General features: G+C 34.8%; 2 protein-coding genes across 2 annotated transcripts in view; one reads left to right on the top strand and one right to left on the bottom strand.

Moving 5' to 3' along the window:
• The window catches only part of LOC102666505 (GDSL esterase/lipase At1g29670-like), a 62,469-nt gene extending 52,470 nt beyond the window's left edge, over window positions 1-9,999 (top strand). Inside the window, exon 3 of the mRNA XM_006593031.1 lies at window positions 9,782-9,999. Within this exon, the coding sequence (XP_006593094.1) occupies window positions 9,782-9,999 (218 nt within the window). The remainder of the gene's footprint in view (window positions 1-9,781) is intronic.
• Window positions 10,000-11,387: 1,388 nt separating this feature from the next.
• Window positions 11,388-14,778, bottom strand: LOC100797459 (NAC domain-containing protein 73). The gene is made up of 3 exons (XM_003540891.5): window positions 14,111-14,778; window positions 13,739-13,931; window positions 11,388-12,452 (listed from the first exon to the last, which is right to left on the bottom strand). Exons 1-3 carry the CDS (start codon window positions 14,225-14,227, stop codon window positions 11,908-11,910), a joined length of 855 nt encoding a protein of 284 aa, XP_003540939.1. The 5' UTR covers window positions 14,228-14,778; the 3' UTR covers window positions 11,388-11,907.
• Between the last annotated feature and the right edge of the window lie 1,202 nt (window positions 14,779-15,980).

Here is a 15,980-nt window from a genome sequence, read left to right as displayed (position 1 = left end):
AATGAATGGGTCGTCCTTGTAACCTACTTTGTGAAGGTCTACTAAAGTAAATCTCATTTTGTCTCGACGCACCCCGGTATTTCCATTGACCCATTGACACTTGAAGAGAGGTACTCTAAATTCACCGTAATCAACAGTAACCCCACTACAAAAGTGATTTGATTGACCATCAACAATAACCCCACTATTATGCACACTGCTTCTATCATCCTGGGACTTTGTGTAGAAAGAACAATGGTTGATATCATATCCTTTCCATGTAGGAACATTAAAATTTGGACCCACATCTAGCAATCATAATGTGTTGGAAGCACTTTGATCGGCGAAAATTGTTTGTCTGAACCAATGGATGAAAGATCTATTGTGCTCTTGCAACAACCTCTTCATGTTCATTTTTCGGTGGACACCAGTTACATGTTCTTTGTGAGCATCTATGTATAGGATGGCCTCTGTTGTGTTGTGTAAAACGTATAGATGAGCTTGTGATAGTTATTGACTATCCATGGTTACAACATTGAATCCTCGTGTGCCCTGACCTTGAGTCGACAAGTCATGATGACTTTGAGGAACTCCCACTGGTGTACCAGTGCTTATATATTCAGAACAAAATTCAATGGCTTCCTCAACAACGTATCTTTCCATAATACTAGCCTCTGGCCGATATCAATTTTTTGTATATCCTTTCAACACCTTCATGTAACGTTCAACAGGATAATGGCACCATGATGTCAAAAAATGAAGGGGGAAAATACATCTCTAATTCACACAGGATAATGACTGCTTGGTTCTCCAAATCATCCGGGTTATGGCGACCCTAACTTTATCAGGCAAGATACCACAAACGGCCACTGGCAACAGTTGTTGCATTAAGACGTGACAATCATGAGATTTCAACCCAACCAACTTCAAATCATTAACTGACACAAGGCTCTTGATATTGGAAGAGTATCCTTGTGGGACTTTTACATTTTTCAGACAATGAAAAAATTGTTTTTTCTCTTTCGTTGACATTGTGTAACATGCTGGGGGCAAATATGTTTGGCGACCTTGTGGTTGCGGATGCAGCTGCTATCGTATACCCATGTCGACCAAATCCTAACTATATTTGAGACCATCCTTTGTCTTGCCTTTGATGTTAAGAAGGGTCCCAATTAAACTATCACACACATTTTTCTCGATATGTATAACATCAAGACAATGTCGAACATGGAGATTGGTCCAATACGGAAGATCAAAGAAGACTGACCTTTTCTTCCAAATGTTCTTGTCAGCATGGTCCTTCCTTCGGGTCTTACCAAAAACAGTTACGATGTCTTTCACCCGATTATACACTTCATGTCCAGCTAAAGGTTCAGGGGAACCGTCAGTCTCATGGGTTCCATTAAATGCTTTATTCAATCGGTGATACGAGTGATAATGTTTCAAAAATCTCTGGTGCCTTGTATATATTGTCTTCTTCCCATGTTTAAGTTGGATGAAGCTGGTGTTGTTCTCACAAATTGGACATGCATGGTGTCCTTTGAAATTATATCCGCTCAAATTCCCATAAGCTGGAAAGTCGTTAACAGTGCAAAAGATCATGGCATGCACCACAAAGGTGTTTCCCACATTAGCATCATACACATCAACCCCATCTACCCACAACTTGCGTAAGTCTTCAATCAACAGAGTCAAGTAGACATCAATATCATTTCCTGGCTGTCTAGGGCCGGCTATCATCATACACAACATGATGTATTTGCGCTTCATGCACAACCAAGGAGGAAGGTTGTAAATCATGAGCAAAACAGGCCACGAACTGTGATTAGTGCTCAATTTACCAAATGGATTCATGCCATCCGAAGCAAGACCAAGCCGTAGGTTTCTTGGTTCCGTTCCAAATTCAGGATACAAGTGATCAATTGTCTTCCATTGTGGAGAATCAGCAGGATGTCGGAGTAAGCCATCATTTTTTTTGCCAACCGAATGCCAAATTAGGTTTGAAGCATCGTCAGCGCTAGCAAACAAACGCTTAAACATTGGTATAATAGGAAGGTACCAACAAACCTTTGTTGGACGATTGTTGGTTTTGGGTACATCATCTGTGCATTCACCATCCATCTCTTTGTATCATGATACCCCACATGTTGGGCAATTAATCATTTTCGCATACTTATTTCTGTAGAGGATACAATCATTACGACATGCATCAATTTTTTGGTACACCATACCCACAGGACATAATATCTTCTTTGCCTCATAGTGACTATTGGGTAATTTGTTATCATCAAGAAGCATTTTCTTCAACAATACTAGCAACTCTGTGAAACTTTTGTCACTCCAATCAAATTTGGCCTTCACGTTGACCAAAGCTAGCACCACAGATAATCGACTGAACGTAGCGCACCCCAAATACAACAGGACCTTGGAACCTGTTTTTAAATCATCATAATAGGGTCCTTGAGCTTTCAAATAACCCTCTGCTCCAAGATCTCTTAGCATGTCTTCCATTCGTTCTCCAGTTTGAACATCAACAGCTTCAGTGGCAGGGGCTGTTTGGATTTCTTGCAATTCACTGTGCCATATCCAATTCGTATAACTCCAACTAAAGCCGTCACAAATTAGATGTGTCCTAATCTCATTTACTGAATGACGCCTTCCATTGACGCAGTTAACACATGGACAGAAATAATTCCTACCCAATGTTGGTGCATTTTGTTTGGCAAACGCTAGAAAATCCTCAACCCCCTTTTCATACTCATCACTTATGCGCAGTGCTTTAATCCAAGTTCGATCCATTCTATTTGTTGTATCAGAGCGCCTTTGTTATGTCGTATGCATGAGAAGCTCACTTTTTTCATTTGAAGGTGAGGTCCTATCCCATTTAGGAACAATCTTTTTTTGCTTCATTTATAAGTACACATTAAGTATGTCATGGTAAATTTAATAAAATTTCGGCAGCATTTCGCATTGGTCTCCAAGTACACGACATGAAAGCGGTCAACTCAAATGACCACAATCAAGTATGCACCCGGAGAACAAAGCAATACGCCACAAACCGAAATTTTATAAAATCTAACACAACATAGTTAACGTATAAGTATGAATGAAGTAAAAAAAGACAGCCCCCAAACTGTCCGATCGGACAATTCAAGATTCCATACCACGACTAATCCAAACTATTCGTAGTAATCATGGTATGGAATCTCAAACAGGAAACTAAGGTTCACTCAAAATGCACATACTTTTAATGGATAATAATAGTAATATATGAAAAACAAATTGAGAATCCAAATAAAACTCAGATTAACCAAATACATTATAAGCAACAACGTATGCCAAAAGTAATAAAAAAATTGCTCAAATAATGATAAAAACTTCGAAGTACCTATGATTCCCTTTGCAGTCTGACTTTGGCAAGTAAGAAACTATGAATACGAACCCAACAGTCAGCCTTGAAAACCTAAAAGTTTATAGTAAAAAATGGCATATTAGAAAAAAAAATGCATTTCTATGACACATAACAGAAAAATAAATTCGTTAACTAAAAATAGGTAAGGAACAGAATTTGCACACAAACAGAGGTTTATAATATGCCTATGTTATTTTCATTTCAATTCCCTCACAAAAGGATTCATAGTCACTGTACATCGCAAGTATGTGTGTATTCTCTAATCCCCACCCCAGCTATATATGCATTTCTTGTGTCGTTAAATGATACTTTTTTTTTGGGCAAGGCAACATGAACAGGTTCTGAGGAGATACATACTAAGTTATACTTTTTGTTTTCATGCATTTGGTATGTCACATGTGTGTTTCTAAAAGGGTGCTGCAGATTTTGCAGAGCCTATCATTGTTGTATAATTTTCTAAGTGGCTCATTAGTATATACCTCTATGTAACTTCGTTTTGTTAATTTCATGGTTTCCAAACTTGTGCATCACTAATATGAACATTCATTGTGTACTAACAGATCCCTCAATCCATCAGAGGCAAAGTCAAAAGCATGTTACAGTAGAGGGGAAAAAGACACACAATACAAGTTAAATATAAATAATGCTTCGTTATGTGGGAGTGAGATTCATTGATGAGGAAGAAGATTCATTTGCAAGGAGGGCAGAAATGTACTATAAGAAGCGTCCAGAGGTCATGAAATTAGTGGAGGAGTTCTACCGAGCATACCGTGCTTTAGCTGAGAGATAAGATCATGCAATGGGAGAGCTACGCCATGCCCACAAAACAATTGCAAAAGCATTTCCGAACCAAAAATATTACATGCTGACCGATGATTCGTCACCGTGAGTTGAATCACACACACCAGAAGTTCAAGCCTTGAGGAAAGGCCTGACCAAAATACAATCTGACAAGGATGCTATCTTTCTTCAGTATCAGAAGAGTATGGACAAGTTATCCGAAATGGAAAGAGATCTCAATAAGGCACAAAAAGATGCTGGAGGCCTTGATGACAGAGCGAGTAAAGCTAAAATTTAAACTAGAGTGTTGAAGGAAGCACTGGCACAACTAAAATATGAAAAGGAAGCTGGTCAAGTTTAGTACAATCAGTGCCTAAAAAGTATAGCTAAACTAGAGACAATGTTATCTCTTGCCCAGCTGGATGCCAAGGAATTTGATGAGAAAGCTTCTGAGGCTGAAATTGAAGCCAAAATTCTAAGGCAAGAACTAGGCCAGTTGGAAGCTCAGAAGGATGTTGGTTTTCTAATATACAAGCAGTGTGTTGAAAATATTTCAGTTTTGGAGGCCAAGATAACCCTTGTTGAGGAGAATTCCAGGATGTTAAGTGAGCAACTTGAAAAAATGAACTGGAAGTTAAAGCACTGAGAAAAAATCTTGCTGAGCTGAATGGAGAGAAAGAATCTTTAGCTGTCCTTTACCATCAATGCTTGGAGAATGAAATTTTGCTTGCACAACAAAATTCTGAGAAACTAAATAGAGAAATTGAGAAAGGGGCTGAAAAACTTAAGACTGCTGAAGAACATTGTCATACGTTGGAGAAATCAAATCAATCTCTTCGGCTAGAGGCTGAAAATCTACTGCAAAGGATAGCTATGAAGGATCAAGCACTTTTAGAGAAGACCAGTATATATTTAGATAAAACCATCAAAAGAAGTATATATTTAGATGTTTCAGTAACAACACTACAAAAAAAAGGCAAAATGGATATGCAAAATCTGCAAAACCAAAGCATGATGCGTTTGGTTCTGTCCAGTGATGCCTAGCCTAGGCTGAAATGGACTCGTGAGGTTGACCAACGGTTCACTCAGGCTATTAATCAGCTTGGAGGTGCAGAAACTGAGTAAAATACAATACAATACAAGTAAGAAGGTGACTGAATCCAAAAAAATCATGAGTAATATTACTCATATGGCTTTATTTTCAAGCACCCTCCTTTTCTCATTCCTTTTGTGCACTGACAAGAGGGGAGGGGGTTGGCAGTGATGTCATATGATAAGGTAAAAAGGATTGGATGAGGGGGAACCTGTGCAAAGACCTGATTGTACATAAGCACATTCTCTATTTGATGCCCCCAAACTCACCCCTCAGCCTTTTGCAGGCTCTCTTATTATTATCATTCAACAAACAAATTGTTTTCTTTATGAGACAGAAAATCAGATCAAGGAGGATATCATGCTTTAAATACCCCCCTCTCCTACTGAATATTTAATTAATGAGAGCCTCTAACTAGTTTAGAATCTTTTTTAGACTTTGTGGGTTTCTATTAATTAACCTTGGGTTGCTTTTCAGCTGATTTACCTCACAATATAAAAATGATAGCACGCATCCTCATCTCCATAAAAGCTAAGAGAAAGTAATGGCAAAGTTGAGCTCACTAATCAAAACAACCAAAAGAGAACAAATGGTCAATATAACTCTTAAATTTGCATCTCTTTGGCATTTTAGTTCTTTTTATTATGGAAGACTTTAGTTCCTGAAACCAAACTAAGAAAAACTTAAATAAATTCTTTAATTTTTTTAAAGATTTCATTTAAGTTCATGAAATCAACCTCTTTTTCTCATTTGAGTTTCTAAACTTTTGTTGTTATTATCACTTAAGTTCTTGGTCCATGGACAAAAAAAAACTAAATTCAGAGATTTATTTAAGTTCTCCTTAGTTTTAGAGACTAAACAATTAGAAAATACAAATTAAAGGACTAAATTATTTATTTACTCACCAAACTATTATAAGTCACCTCACACAATCCTGACTATGCTTTCACAATGCAATTAAGAATACGAACAAATTAGCAAAATATGGCAAGAATCTAGGGGTTATTTTGGATTTGGGTGAATCACTTTGGGGGCATGTGACCCTACTACAAAACCTCCCTCCACAAAAAGTGTAAAATGACAAAACTACCCTTGTTGCACTACTGTATTGGGACACAGTAAACAGACATTGACAGTAGCATGGGTATTAAAAGAAGAGTTGTTGGTAGGTGCATCCATTTTCGAAAGCTGAGAGCTTGGACATACTAGTGGCTGGTAGAAACATGCTATAATTTATGGAAATTAATCCTCTATATAGTTTAAAAGGTTCACTTGTCTTGTTCTAAAACCTAGTTTTATCAATCTATCTTGAATGGCCAATATCAGACTTCAATGCTCATCTTACTTTGGGGATAAGAAATTGGCTTATTTGCATTTTTTTACCATTGACTCTTTAATTTTTAGCAAATTTTACCCCAATAAATCAAGATTGAGTTAAGGTTATTTAGTGAAACTTGCATGAAATTCAACAACAATAGAATAAGGAGTGCTAACAGAAATCTAGGCTTGGGAAAAGCCAACCACTACAAAGCTATTGTCACAACAAGCTAGAAGGTGACTCTTATAGTGTATCTGGTTTAGCAGCAATGTTGGCATGACTAGTAGTTTACTTTGTTACTTCTCATTTGGCTTTGCCATAAGCAAACTATGATGGTCTGTAGGAACTCCAGTTTTTAGGATAATCACATGTTAATTGGTTTGGATAATGTTTTTAGGTAGAAAAACATTTGCAGCTTAGGTTGATGAACTTTGTCTACTATTCTCAGCTAAGTCACTAAGTCAGAGAAGCTTAACCCTCACTATGAGTGATAGAATTCAAGAACAACCATTTATTCACTGTCTATGATAGTAGATAACATGTTTGTGATAATTGACCTAATATCATTGAAGCCTGCAGTTGATATGAACAAGAGCAAGGATGACAGATTGAGGCAGATAACATGGCCACAACACCAAAGAATGTGGTTGTGATCCAGGATGCATCTAAAACACTTAATTTAAGAGTTTTTTATTGGATTATAAATGGCTTATCTCTTAAGCCACAAGATGTGGTGACCCTAGTTGCAATCCTTCATGAGGTTTATCATCCTAGTAAGTAATCTTCCACAGATAAGGAGCTTTTAAGATTAAATTTTTTTTTATATGGGATTGTCTAACTTATCTCTAGTAAAAATGAGTCATCATAAATGATTGGTGCAATTAATATCTTAAAGTATATAAGAGAATTGCACCAATCATCTCTGTTGAAATTGTTTAACCTCATTTTTACATAGAGTAAGTTACACAACCCCTTTTGTTATTTCAAAAGTTTAATTATTTATCCCCACAAAAAAGAAAAGAAAGTGAAAAAAATAAAAATAAAAATCACAAATTTATCACAGATTTAAATAAAAACCACAGATTTAAAAATCACAGATTAATCAATGGTCAAGCAACCTCCGACAAGGTTTTTTGAAGCAGTAGAGGGGTAGTATTACTTGGAAAAATAGCAGATGTAAATTCCATATATAACCATAGTTTGGTTCCTATTTAGACTATGTTTCGTCTGTCTGAGGAACCATTTACATGGTTTTTACTTATGTACTCAGTACCTCTGGTACTTCTTTTACAATTATATATATACATATATTTTGCTGATAAAAAAAAATAGTGTTTAAGTAATTCGGGATGAATAACATTGTAACCCTTTTCAGAAACATATTCATTTTACTAAGGAGTTGATTCATTCCAGGTGTGGGATGCTTTCCCAACATCTGATTTCTCTGTTTTCTTTATATATTATTAAGTACCACCCTTAAAACAAAATCAAATTATGTGTACAAGCATTATTGACATATATATCTCAGAAGGCAATTGCGGCCACTAAACAACAATGAAACAAATGGATGACAGTGACACACGAATTAGGTCATGGAAAATAAAATCTATACAAATTACAACAAATACATGTTCGTATACAAACTAACAAATATCCATGGATATCATTCAAATTAAAACATGATGGAAAATGGAGAACACAGAGGTACTTACAGTGAGCGAGGCTTCAGCTACTGAACTAAAAAGGATGGTATCAAATAACAATAACCTGGACAAACATTACCATATAACATAAGTCAAAATTAGTTCTCAAATTATTTGACCTTAAAATTTAGCTATATCTCCACATAAATCACGACAAATTCTGAATTCAACAAAAATAAGGTGACCAATTCCTTTTGTTCCTTTCAAAAGCAGGATAAGAAGAAAAAGGAATACGATGTCGTGTTTTATTCCTGCGATTAGCCATTATATTTCACTCACTGCTTCAAAATATAACGAGGTTTTGTAGGAATTGAAGTAAGTAGTCCTTAACAATTGCATGAATAAATGATTTTGGTTTTTGGTATATCAGAAGGATAACAAGAAAACAAGAAAGACCAAGATGTGAAAAAACAGGCACTAGCAGAGGTCCCTACTGAGGAGGAGGCTGAATGAAACGAATAACAAAATCATAGCAGACAACAACAGAAACCTTTCAAGTGTGAAAAAAAAATTATAAACTACATTGTTATAAACATTACCTATAATGTGGCTCAACTTCACCGGAATGTGTTGCGGAGTAGTAGAAGACCCACAACCACTATTGAGACGCCCTAAGAAGAGATGAAACTGAATGAATGAATATTCCATCAACCAATGCAAATGCAAGTATAACCGGCCATTACCTAAATGCGGCCTTAGCGTTGACGGAGTTTATGACAAAGAGAGAAGGGGTTGCTAGCAAATGAGGGGGCGCATAGTGAGGTAGGGCACAAGAGAACGGGGTTACGGCAAAGGAGAAGGGAACGCGTAGTGTCTGATCGTAGGCGCCAAAGAGAGAGAATTAAACCAATAACGATACAAAGACGGGTCTCCAAACAGGATCATCTTTGTATGGTAGCGAGGAAAATCACGTGTCCGCCATGTGAAACCAGCAGTAAGGATACAAAAACGGGTCTCTGCCTAGGACCGTCTTTGTATCCTAGCGAGGAAAATGACATGTACGCCATGTGCAACGAGCAGTAAGGATACAAAGACGGGTCTCAGTCAAGACCGTCTTTGTCTCACAACCACGAAAATCACGTGACAGCCACATGTTAAAGCACACCATACAAAGACGGGTCTCTGCACACAACCATCTTTGTATCGTAGCGACGAAAATCACGTGTCCACCACGTGCAACCAGTAGTAAGGATACAAAAACGGGTCTCCGTCAATACCGTCTTTGTATTGTAATGACCAAAATCACGTGTCCGCCACGTGAAACCACTAAGGATACAAAGACGGTCCTGTGTACACGACCGTCGTTGAATCATAATCACATAATTGCACATTGCCATTGAGTCTGCAGTATACAACGGGCATGCGGAAACGACGTGGTTCGTTCCCTCTTAATTACGAATCTGCCACCGCCACATATTCTACGACGGTTTGATACAACCGTCGTTGAAGCACCAATGTAAAAAGCGTGTTTTTTAGTAGTGGTTCTTGTGTTTCAGGTTTCACTGTTGCAAATGCTTCTTGCTGCCCATCATCGAGGACAAACGGGTTATGTATTCCTAATCAAACACCATGCGAGAATAGAACCACATACGTCTTTTGGGATCAATTTCATCCCACTGAGGCTGCCAACCGAATCATTGCAATAAATTCATATAATGGTTCTGATCCAGCACTCACTTACCCAATGGATATCAAGCACCTTGTTCAGACCTGAATGATGATTCAATTCAAACTACGATCGTGTCCTTGAATAACTTCTTATCATGCAATAGTGATTTGTATTGAGCTGAATAACTGCCGAGTTACATATTCAAAGTCTTCTGTGCTTTTTCTTTATACTCCCGCTGGTAAAATATATTTACAACTAATTAACCTTTTTTATCAAAATGTTTACGATGAAAATTAATTAGTATTCAACTGTAAATTTGTCAATTTTCTACTGTCGATTCTAATAAATTACAAACAACTTATTATTTTATTTAGTAGAATAAAATCGTGAGTTGTTTTTTTGTTAAACTAGCAGTAATATAACTTTCAATTAGGATAATAATGAGATTACTAAAAAAATATACCAATTAAAATGAACATTTAATTCAACATCAAATTTGTATCAAAATTGTCAAATACAAGTACTTATAATTTAAACATTAATCTAATGCCTATTAGAGACAGAATCTACTCAAATAAAGTTCAATATCTTGAAAAATAAAGATACAATCAAATTTCAATTCGAAATACTAAACCTTCGAATTTGTTCATAACCAAAAAATTCTTATCGTAGTGCTCATGAAGCAGAAGCATTGGCTTTGAGGAGGGCAATCCAATGGTTCCAACAGTTGGGACATGAGTATGTTATGATTGAGTCAGATTGTTAGCAAGTGGTTGCAACGTTCCATAGTTCTCGTGTGAACATATCTGAGTTTGGTTTGATTATATTTCAATGTTGAGAACGTTTTCTTCAACAAATTTCAACATTTGTTTTGTATGACGAAAAGTGAATTTTGTTGCTTATAGTTTAGCTACAAAAATAGGTTATTTTGTTGGTCTCCATCACTATAGTGATTTTCCATCTTGTATTGCTTATAGATTTTGAAGGAAATAATATATAAGTTTATTCCTTTTACAAAAAACTAAGCGAAATAAAAATCTTTATAAATAAAGACATAATCAAATATAGATTTGACGCAGTGTTAAAGAATACTTTTTAGTTGTTAAAGAATGCTTTTTTAGTAAATTCCACTTTCTTTCCTAAGAATTTGTTTTTTTTACCGACTTTCCTAAGAAATGTTAGTATTGCACTGCTCATTCCTCTTGTGTTGACCAGTTGATGAATACAATGTTTTGTTTTTTGGATAAGACAAAATATATTGATAAGTGATGGAGTAACTTGATATATACAATTCAATGCATTTAACTTAAAAATATATTTTTAATTACAATATATATTAAAAGTTTTTTAGTTTAGCAAGTTATGTTTTACTAATTCTCATATAGGGACCATATACGGTTCAATTTGATGAGACGCTAGCTTAAGTCTTATAACCATAGAGAAATGACATTCCACGGGTTGGAAATTCCAAAACTGGTGGCAACACATCTATGTTATAAAGGCAATAATTAAATATAATTACGTTTACAATAAATTAAAACATTCAGGGAACAAGGCAAACTAAATTATTCTGTAGTTCAAGACTCCTTAAGGTAAAAGTCATGTTTGTACAGGTTGATGGTTAGTCTTTAATTACACAAGCAATGGCATGATGCCTTTGACCCTACTGTACAAAGCATGATATGTAGAAACTACCCTCAAAAAATATAAAGAGAGGGAAGAAAGAAAAGAAAAAGTGTTGCATCTAAATCTTCTTCTTTACTCCCCAATCTCTTTCTCCCTGAATATGAGTATCTATGCATTAGTTTTCAAATGAAGCAATTTCTCTCCTTATTCTTGCCCGCCTTTTCCCCTCCTAACTACAGTAGGTTATTAACTTATTTTATTTTTGCATAATATATAATTGCAATGCCTCAATATTATGAATTTTCTATGTATATATTTAATATATTTTCTCCACAACCCTTCATGGCCACTTACCTTTCATCTTATAACTCTCCACCACTTCATTATTCAAGGAATGAAAGGGGCACCTTCATGGAAGGGGATATGGGAAATCACTTGAGCATTACTAGGTCTATGTTGCCCTCCTTGTTCAAATGATATGAAATTTGAATGATAGTACCCAACATACCCATTATTGTTGTTTTTGTTATTCATTACCTCATGGACACTTTGACCCTTCATATGTTTCCCAGGAACTGATGAGTCTTTCATAAGGGAACCACATTGTCTTGGCTGTGTTTGGTAGAAAACCTTGGAGACCACTAACTCCCCTTCTTTTTCCTCTTCATCACTCCCAAGGTGGTATTGGTGCATGACCCAATTTGTTTTCTCTGGCTTTCTTTGCTTTCCATAGTTTGTGTAAAGCACAAGGATTTTCTTGTACCCTTTCAACTTGGCATTGTTGTAAACTGGCCTAGTTTTACCTGTTTTGTGCCAACGTGTCTCACTTCCATCCTCATCTGAGTGCACCTTTCTCCGCTTCCTTGTTCCTGTAGTGTATGCCTTGGAAGGCCGGTGAAAGAAATGGCGGATCAGGCCATCTTTGCTAACTCCTGCAGTAAAATTTCAATAAATTGACAATTAGATGTGAACCCATATGCTGAAAAAGATATAATAAAACTATATATAGATTTTTTTTTTCTACGAAATATATCTGAACAGATAATAGGAGACTAATCTTTTTAAGGTGTAAAGATTATTAAAATAAATTTTATCTCTTTCAACAAAAATCTTTTCTAAGGATTAGGAATTAAACCTCCAACAATTAATATACTTAAAAAAAACTCAATTATTTACTAACTATATTGTTGATAATAAAATTATATGTACTATAAATGTGTTTTTTCAGTATCTTAAAATATCATGTGTTTCAAAACGAGGTTTATTTGAATTTTATTCATTTTCTTTTAAAATCATGTGCTTTTAATCTTTAGTTGGTGAGTGACTAATTTTGTTTTTGTAGAACCTAAAGAGAGGCTAAAATAAACAACTGCATTTTTTGAAGTATATGTCTTCAATAAGACTAATAACTTATCGTCTAACAAAAGAACATTTTATACAGCGTGTATAATTAAGATAGGGAACAGAAGATAAGAAGCTAGGTACTGCGTAACAACAACAAGGTTAGTTGAAGGGTAATATCCCCTTTCTCTAAATGGCATGCATGTTGGATGGGGATTTAGTCCAAATTAAGGATAAGATAATTATATAAATAATTTAAACTTAACAAAGTAAATGGTCACATCTTCTACCACAAAATTGTTGCTTCAACAAAACTGATGTTTTCTTCCTCATGTTTCTGAAGCCGAAAGGTAAGTCACTTATGACCCTGTTATTTGGTAATTATGTAGCTATGCTCTGGAAGTCAACATATATCATAATAACAATAAAGATTTATTAACATGTTGGTTGAGTGGAATTGAATTTGATATCTCTTAAACAAAATTTTGGATTCAAATATCAATGAATAAATAAAATATTATTAGAAAAAGAGATCTTACTAAAAATATTTTTTCATAGAGATTAGTTATCACCAGGATTAAATGTAACTTATTAAACATATATTATAATGATTTTGCTCATAAAAAATACTAACATTTGAAAGTTAAGATTCAACAAAAATTAAGAAAAAAATTGCATTGAATGAACGGGAAGAAATATATTCTTTTGAGACACTACTTTTTATTAAATGATTGAAAATATAAATTAACCTATAATAAAAAAATATCAAAAAGAGTATATTAAAGAGGTGTTACACACTTCACGCATAGAGGATTTGAGAGTTGAATATATATATATATATATATATATATATATATATATATATATAGTATTTGACCTGGCAACTTCTCTGGATGAGTATAGCAGATTCCATTTTCGCCTTCAAGAGTTGGAATGAACTCATCAATTAGCGGATGAAGCTTATGAATATCAGATCGCACCTTCGCTTCTAAATGTTCAAGAATCTCTTGATCCGTGGGATCAAACTTCACTCCAGCAGGCAGTCCAGGTAAGTCATGAATTCCACCACCCTAAAATTATTCAACACCACAATATTTATTTAAATAATTTTTTCATAAAGAACGCCAAAAAAAAAAATGAAAAATGAATCAAACTAAGACAATTACATCAAAAGAAAAAAAAAGTACTCAAAAGGGTAATATTATCTATATGATATATATCATTAACAAAAAGGTTAATAATTAAGAACCTGATCTTGGCATTTGATATGATGACCACACGTAGGACAAGTTCTAATTAAGCTATCTTTTCGTCCCTCCACTATGATGTTATGATGATTGTTTTCAGAGTCACTGCACTGAGTCATTTCCTTTTATTTCCTCTTCTCTCCCTCACTCATTCCATTTATGGAGACCCTCTTTTCCTTTGTTTCCCTCTTCTGCTGCTATAAAACAAATGGCGAAATGGAACACAAACTAAAAGAGATTGAGGGAGACAAGAGAGGGAAACGTTTGAGTTAAGAGAAGGATTTAAAGTAATAATAATTATAAAAGGGAAAAAAGGGAAACTTGTCTCTTCTAAAGCTTGCTCCCCTCATGCCACTACTTGTTAAGGAGTAGTGGAAAGGAATTAAATTCTCTCTCACTTTTGCATGAGTAGTGTGAATAATATTGCAGTCCTTCCCAATAACCTGTGCTTTGCACTTACGAGAAAGTGAGAAAGAGATGCCCAAAAATCTAAATAGAGAATGAGATTAACAATTAGAGACAGGGTTGGTTGCACAGGGAAAATATAAAGAATATAAAAATGTGATTGCTTTGATCTCAAGTTTAGTCCTGCTTTGTATCTATGGTATGTGAAAACTTGCAGAAGACTAAATGTAGGGTTTTTCGTTCCCTTTTGTTTTTGCAAGTGAGTTTGTCCCTTTTTCTCTGACTAAAGGTAGCTCTGACGAGTTTCTTGAATAAATCAGGTTTTAATTTAGAAAAGAAACAATTAAAATATGGATAGTCAGTTGAGTGGGATTAGGGCAACCTAATGTATAAGCACAAAGAATTTAGGTCCAATGTCACCCTGGAGTGTAGATAAAGTTAAAAAACATAAATACCAAACAAAATTAAGAAGAAGAAATTAAATTGAAGTGAACAATTTGCAGCCAACCATAATTCCATTCCTTCACGTAGACTTCTCATGCATACCAAGAAACCCCTCCACTCTCTCTCTCTCATGTCCTAAGGTGACTTAGACAGTCTTAATTAGTTCTCAATGTCAACAATGGTTGTAGGCGTACATTATCTTTTGCCATATAGCAAAAGCAAACGTGATTTTGTGTCAAGAGGTTATTATTAAAATACTGGAAAATAGTCTTCAATAATTTTCAACATTTTTTCACCAATAAGATCTTTACTTCTCAAGTTTATTCTACACAATTGATTTGTCTATATGAACAAGACAGATTTTGTAAATTAATGAGTTTCCCTAAGATTGGAAGTACTGTCCCTACGTTTGCTTATGTGCTGGCAGTTGTTGAGTTCCGATCAAATTATGCCCAATTTGGTGACCCTCGTAAGGTTTGCTTTCCATGGAATTAAATATTCGTTTGGATTAATTTATTTTATATTCAAAATAGTCTAAAATTAAAATTTATTGAGATGATTTTTAAACGGATCGGAAAATATTTTTTTTAACTTTTTTTAATACCAAACATGCATATATAGATAGATGAGTATGTAACCTTATTTTTCTTATATCTTATCTATAATATCCACAAATCCGTCCATCCACTACACACGTGCAGATTGTTTGTTTTAAAAAAGTTTTCTGCTCAATTGGTTTGGATTGTAATTTTCCTTGCAATGATAAGTGCGTTTTGAATTGGGGTCAGATTTAGCCTTGCGAATGCATATGATAGGCTGATATTCTAGTTCATCTTAAAAGCAATAATTTATGACTTTCTAGTCATAAATTACAGAACAAAGGTGAAGAAATATTTTTTTTTTCATTCTTTAATTTCACTAAAATTCATTTTATATATTTTAATTCTACATTTCATCTAGCATACATATAAATATTTTACACTATTAAAATTATTTAGTATAATATAATATAAATAAACTTAA

The sequence above is a fragment of the Glycine max genome, chromosome 12 (assembly GCF_000004515.6).
Source record: "Glycine max cultivar Williams 82 chromosome 12, Glycine_max_v4.0, whole genome shotgun sequence".
Taxonomy (NCBI): Eukaryota; Viridiplantae; Streptophyta; class Magnoliopsida; order Fabales; family Fabaceae; genus Glycine; species Glycine max.
The sequence above is the reverse complement of the archived record's forward strand: the minus strand, read 5'-3'. Positions and strand labels throughout refer to the sequence as shown.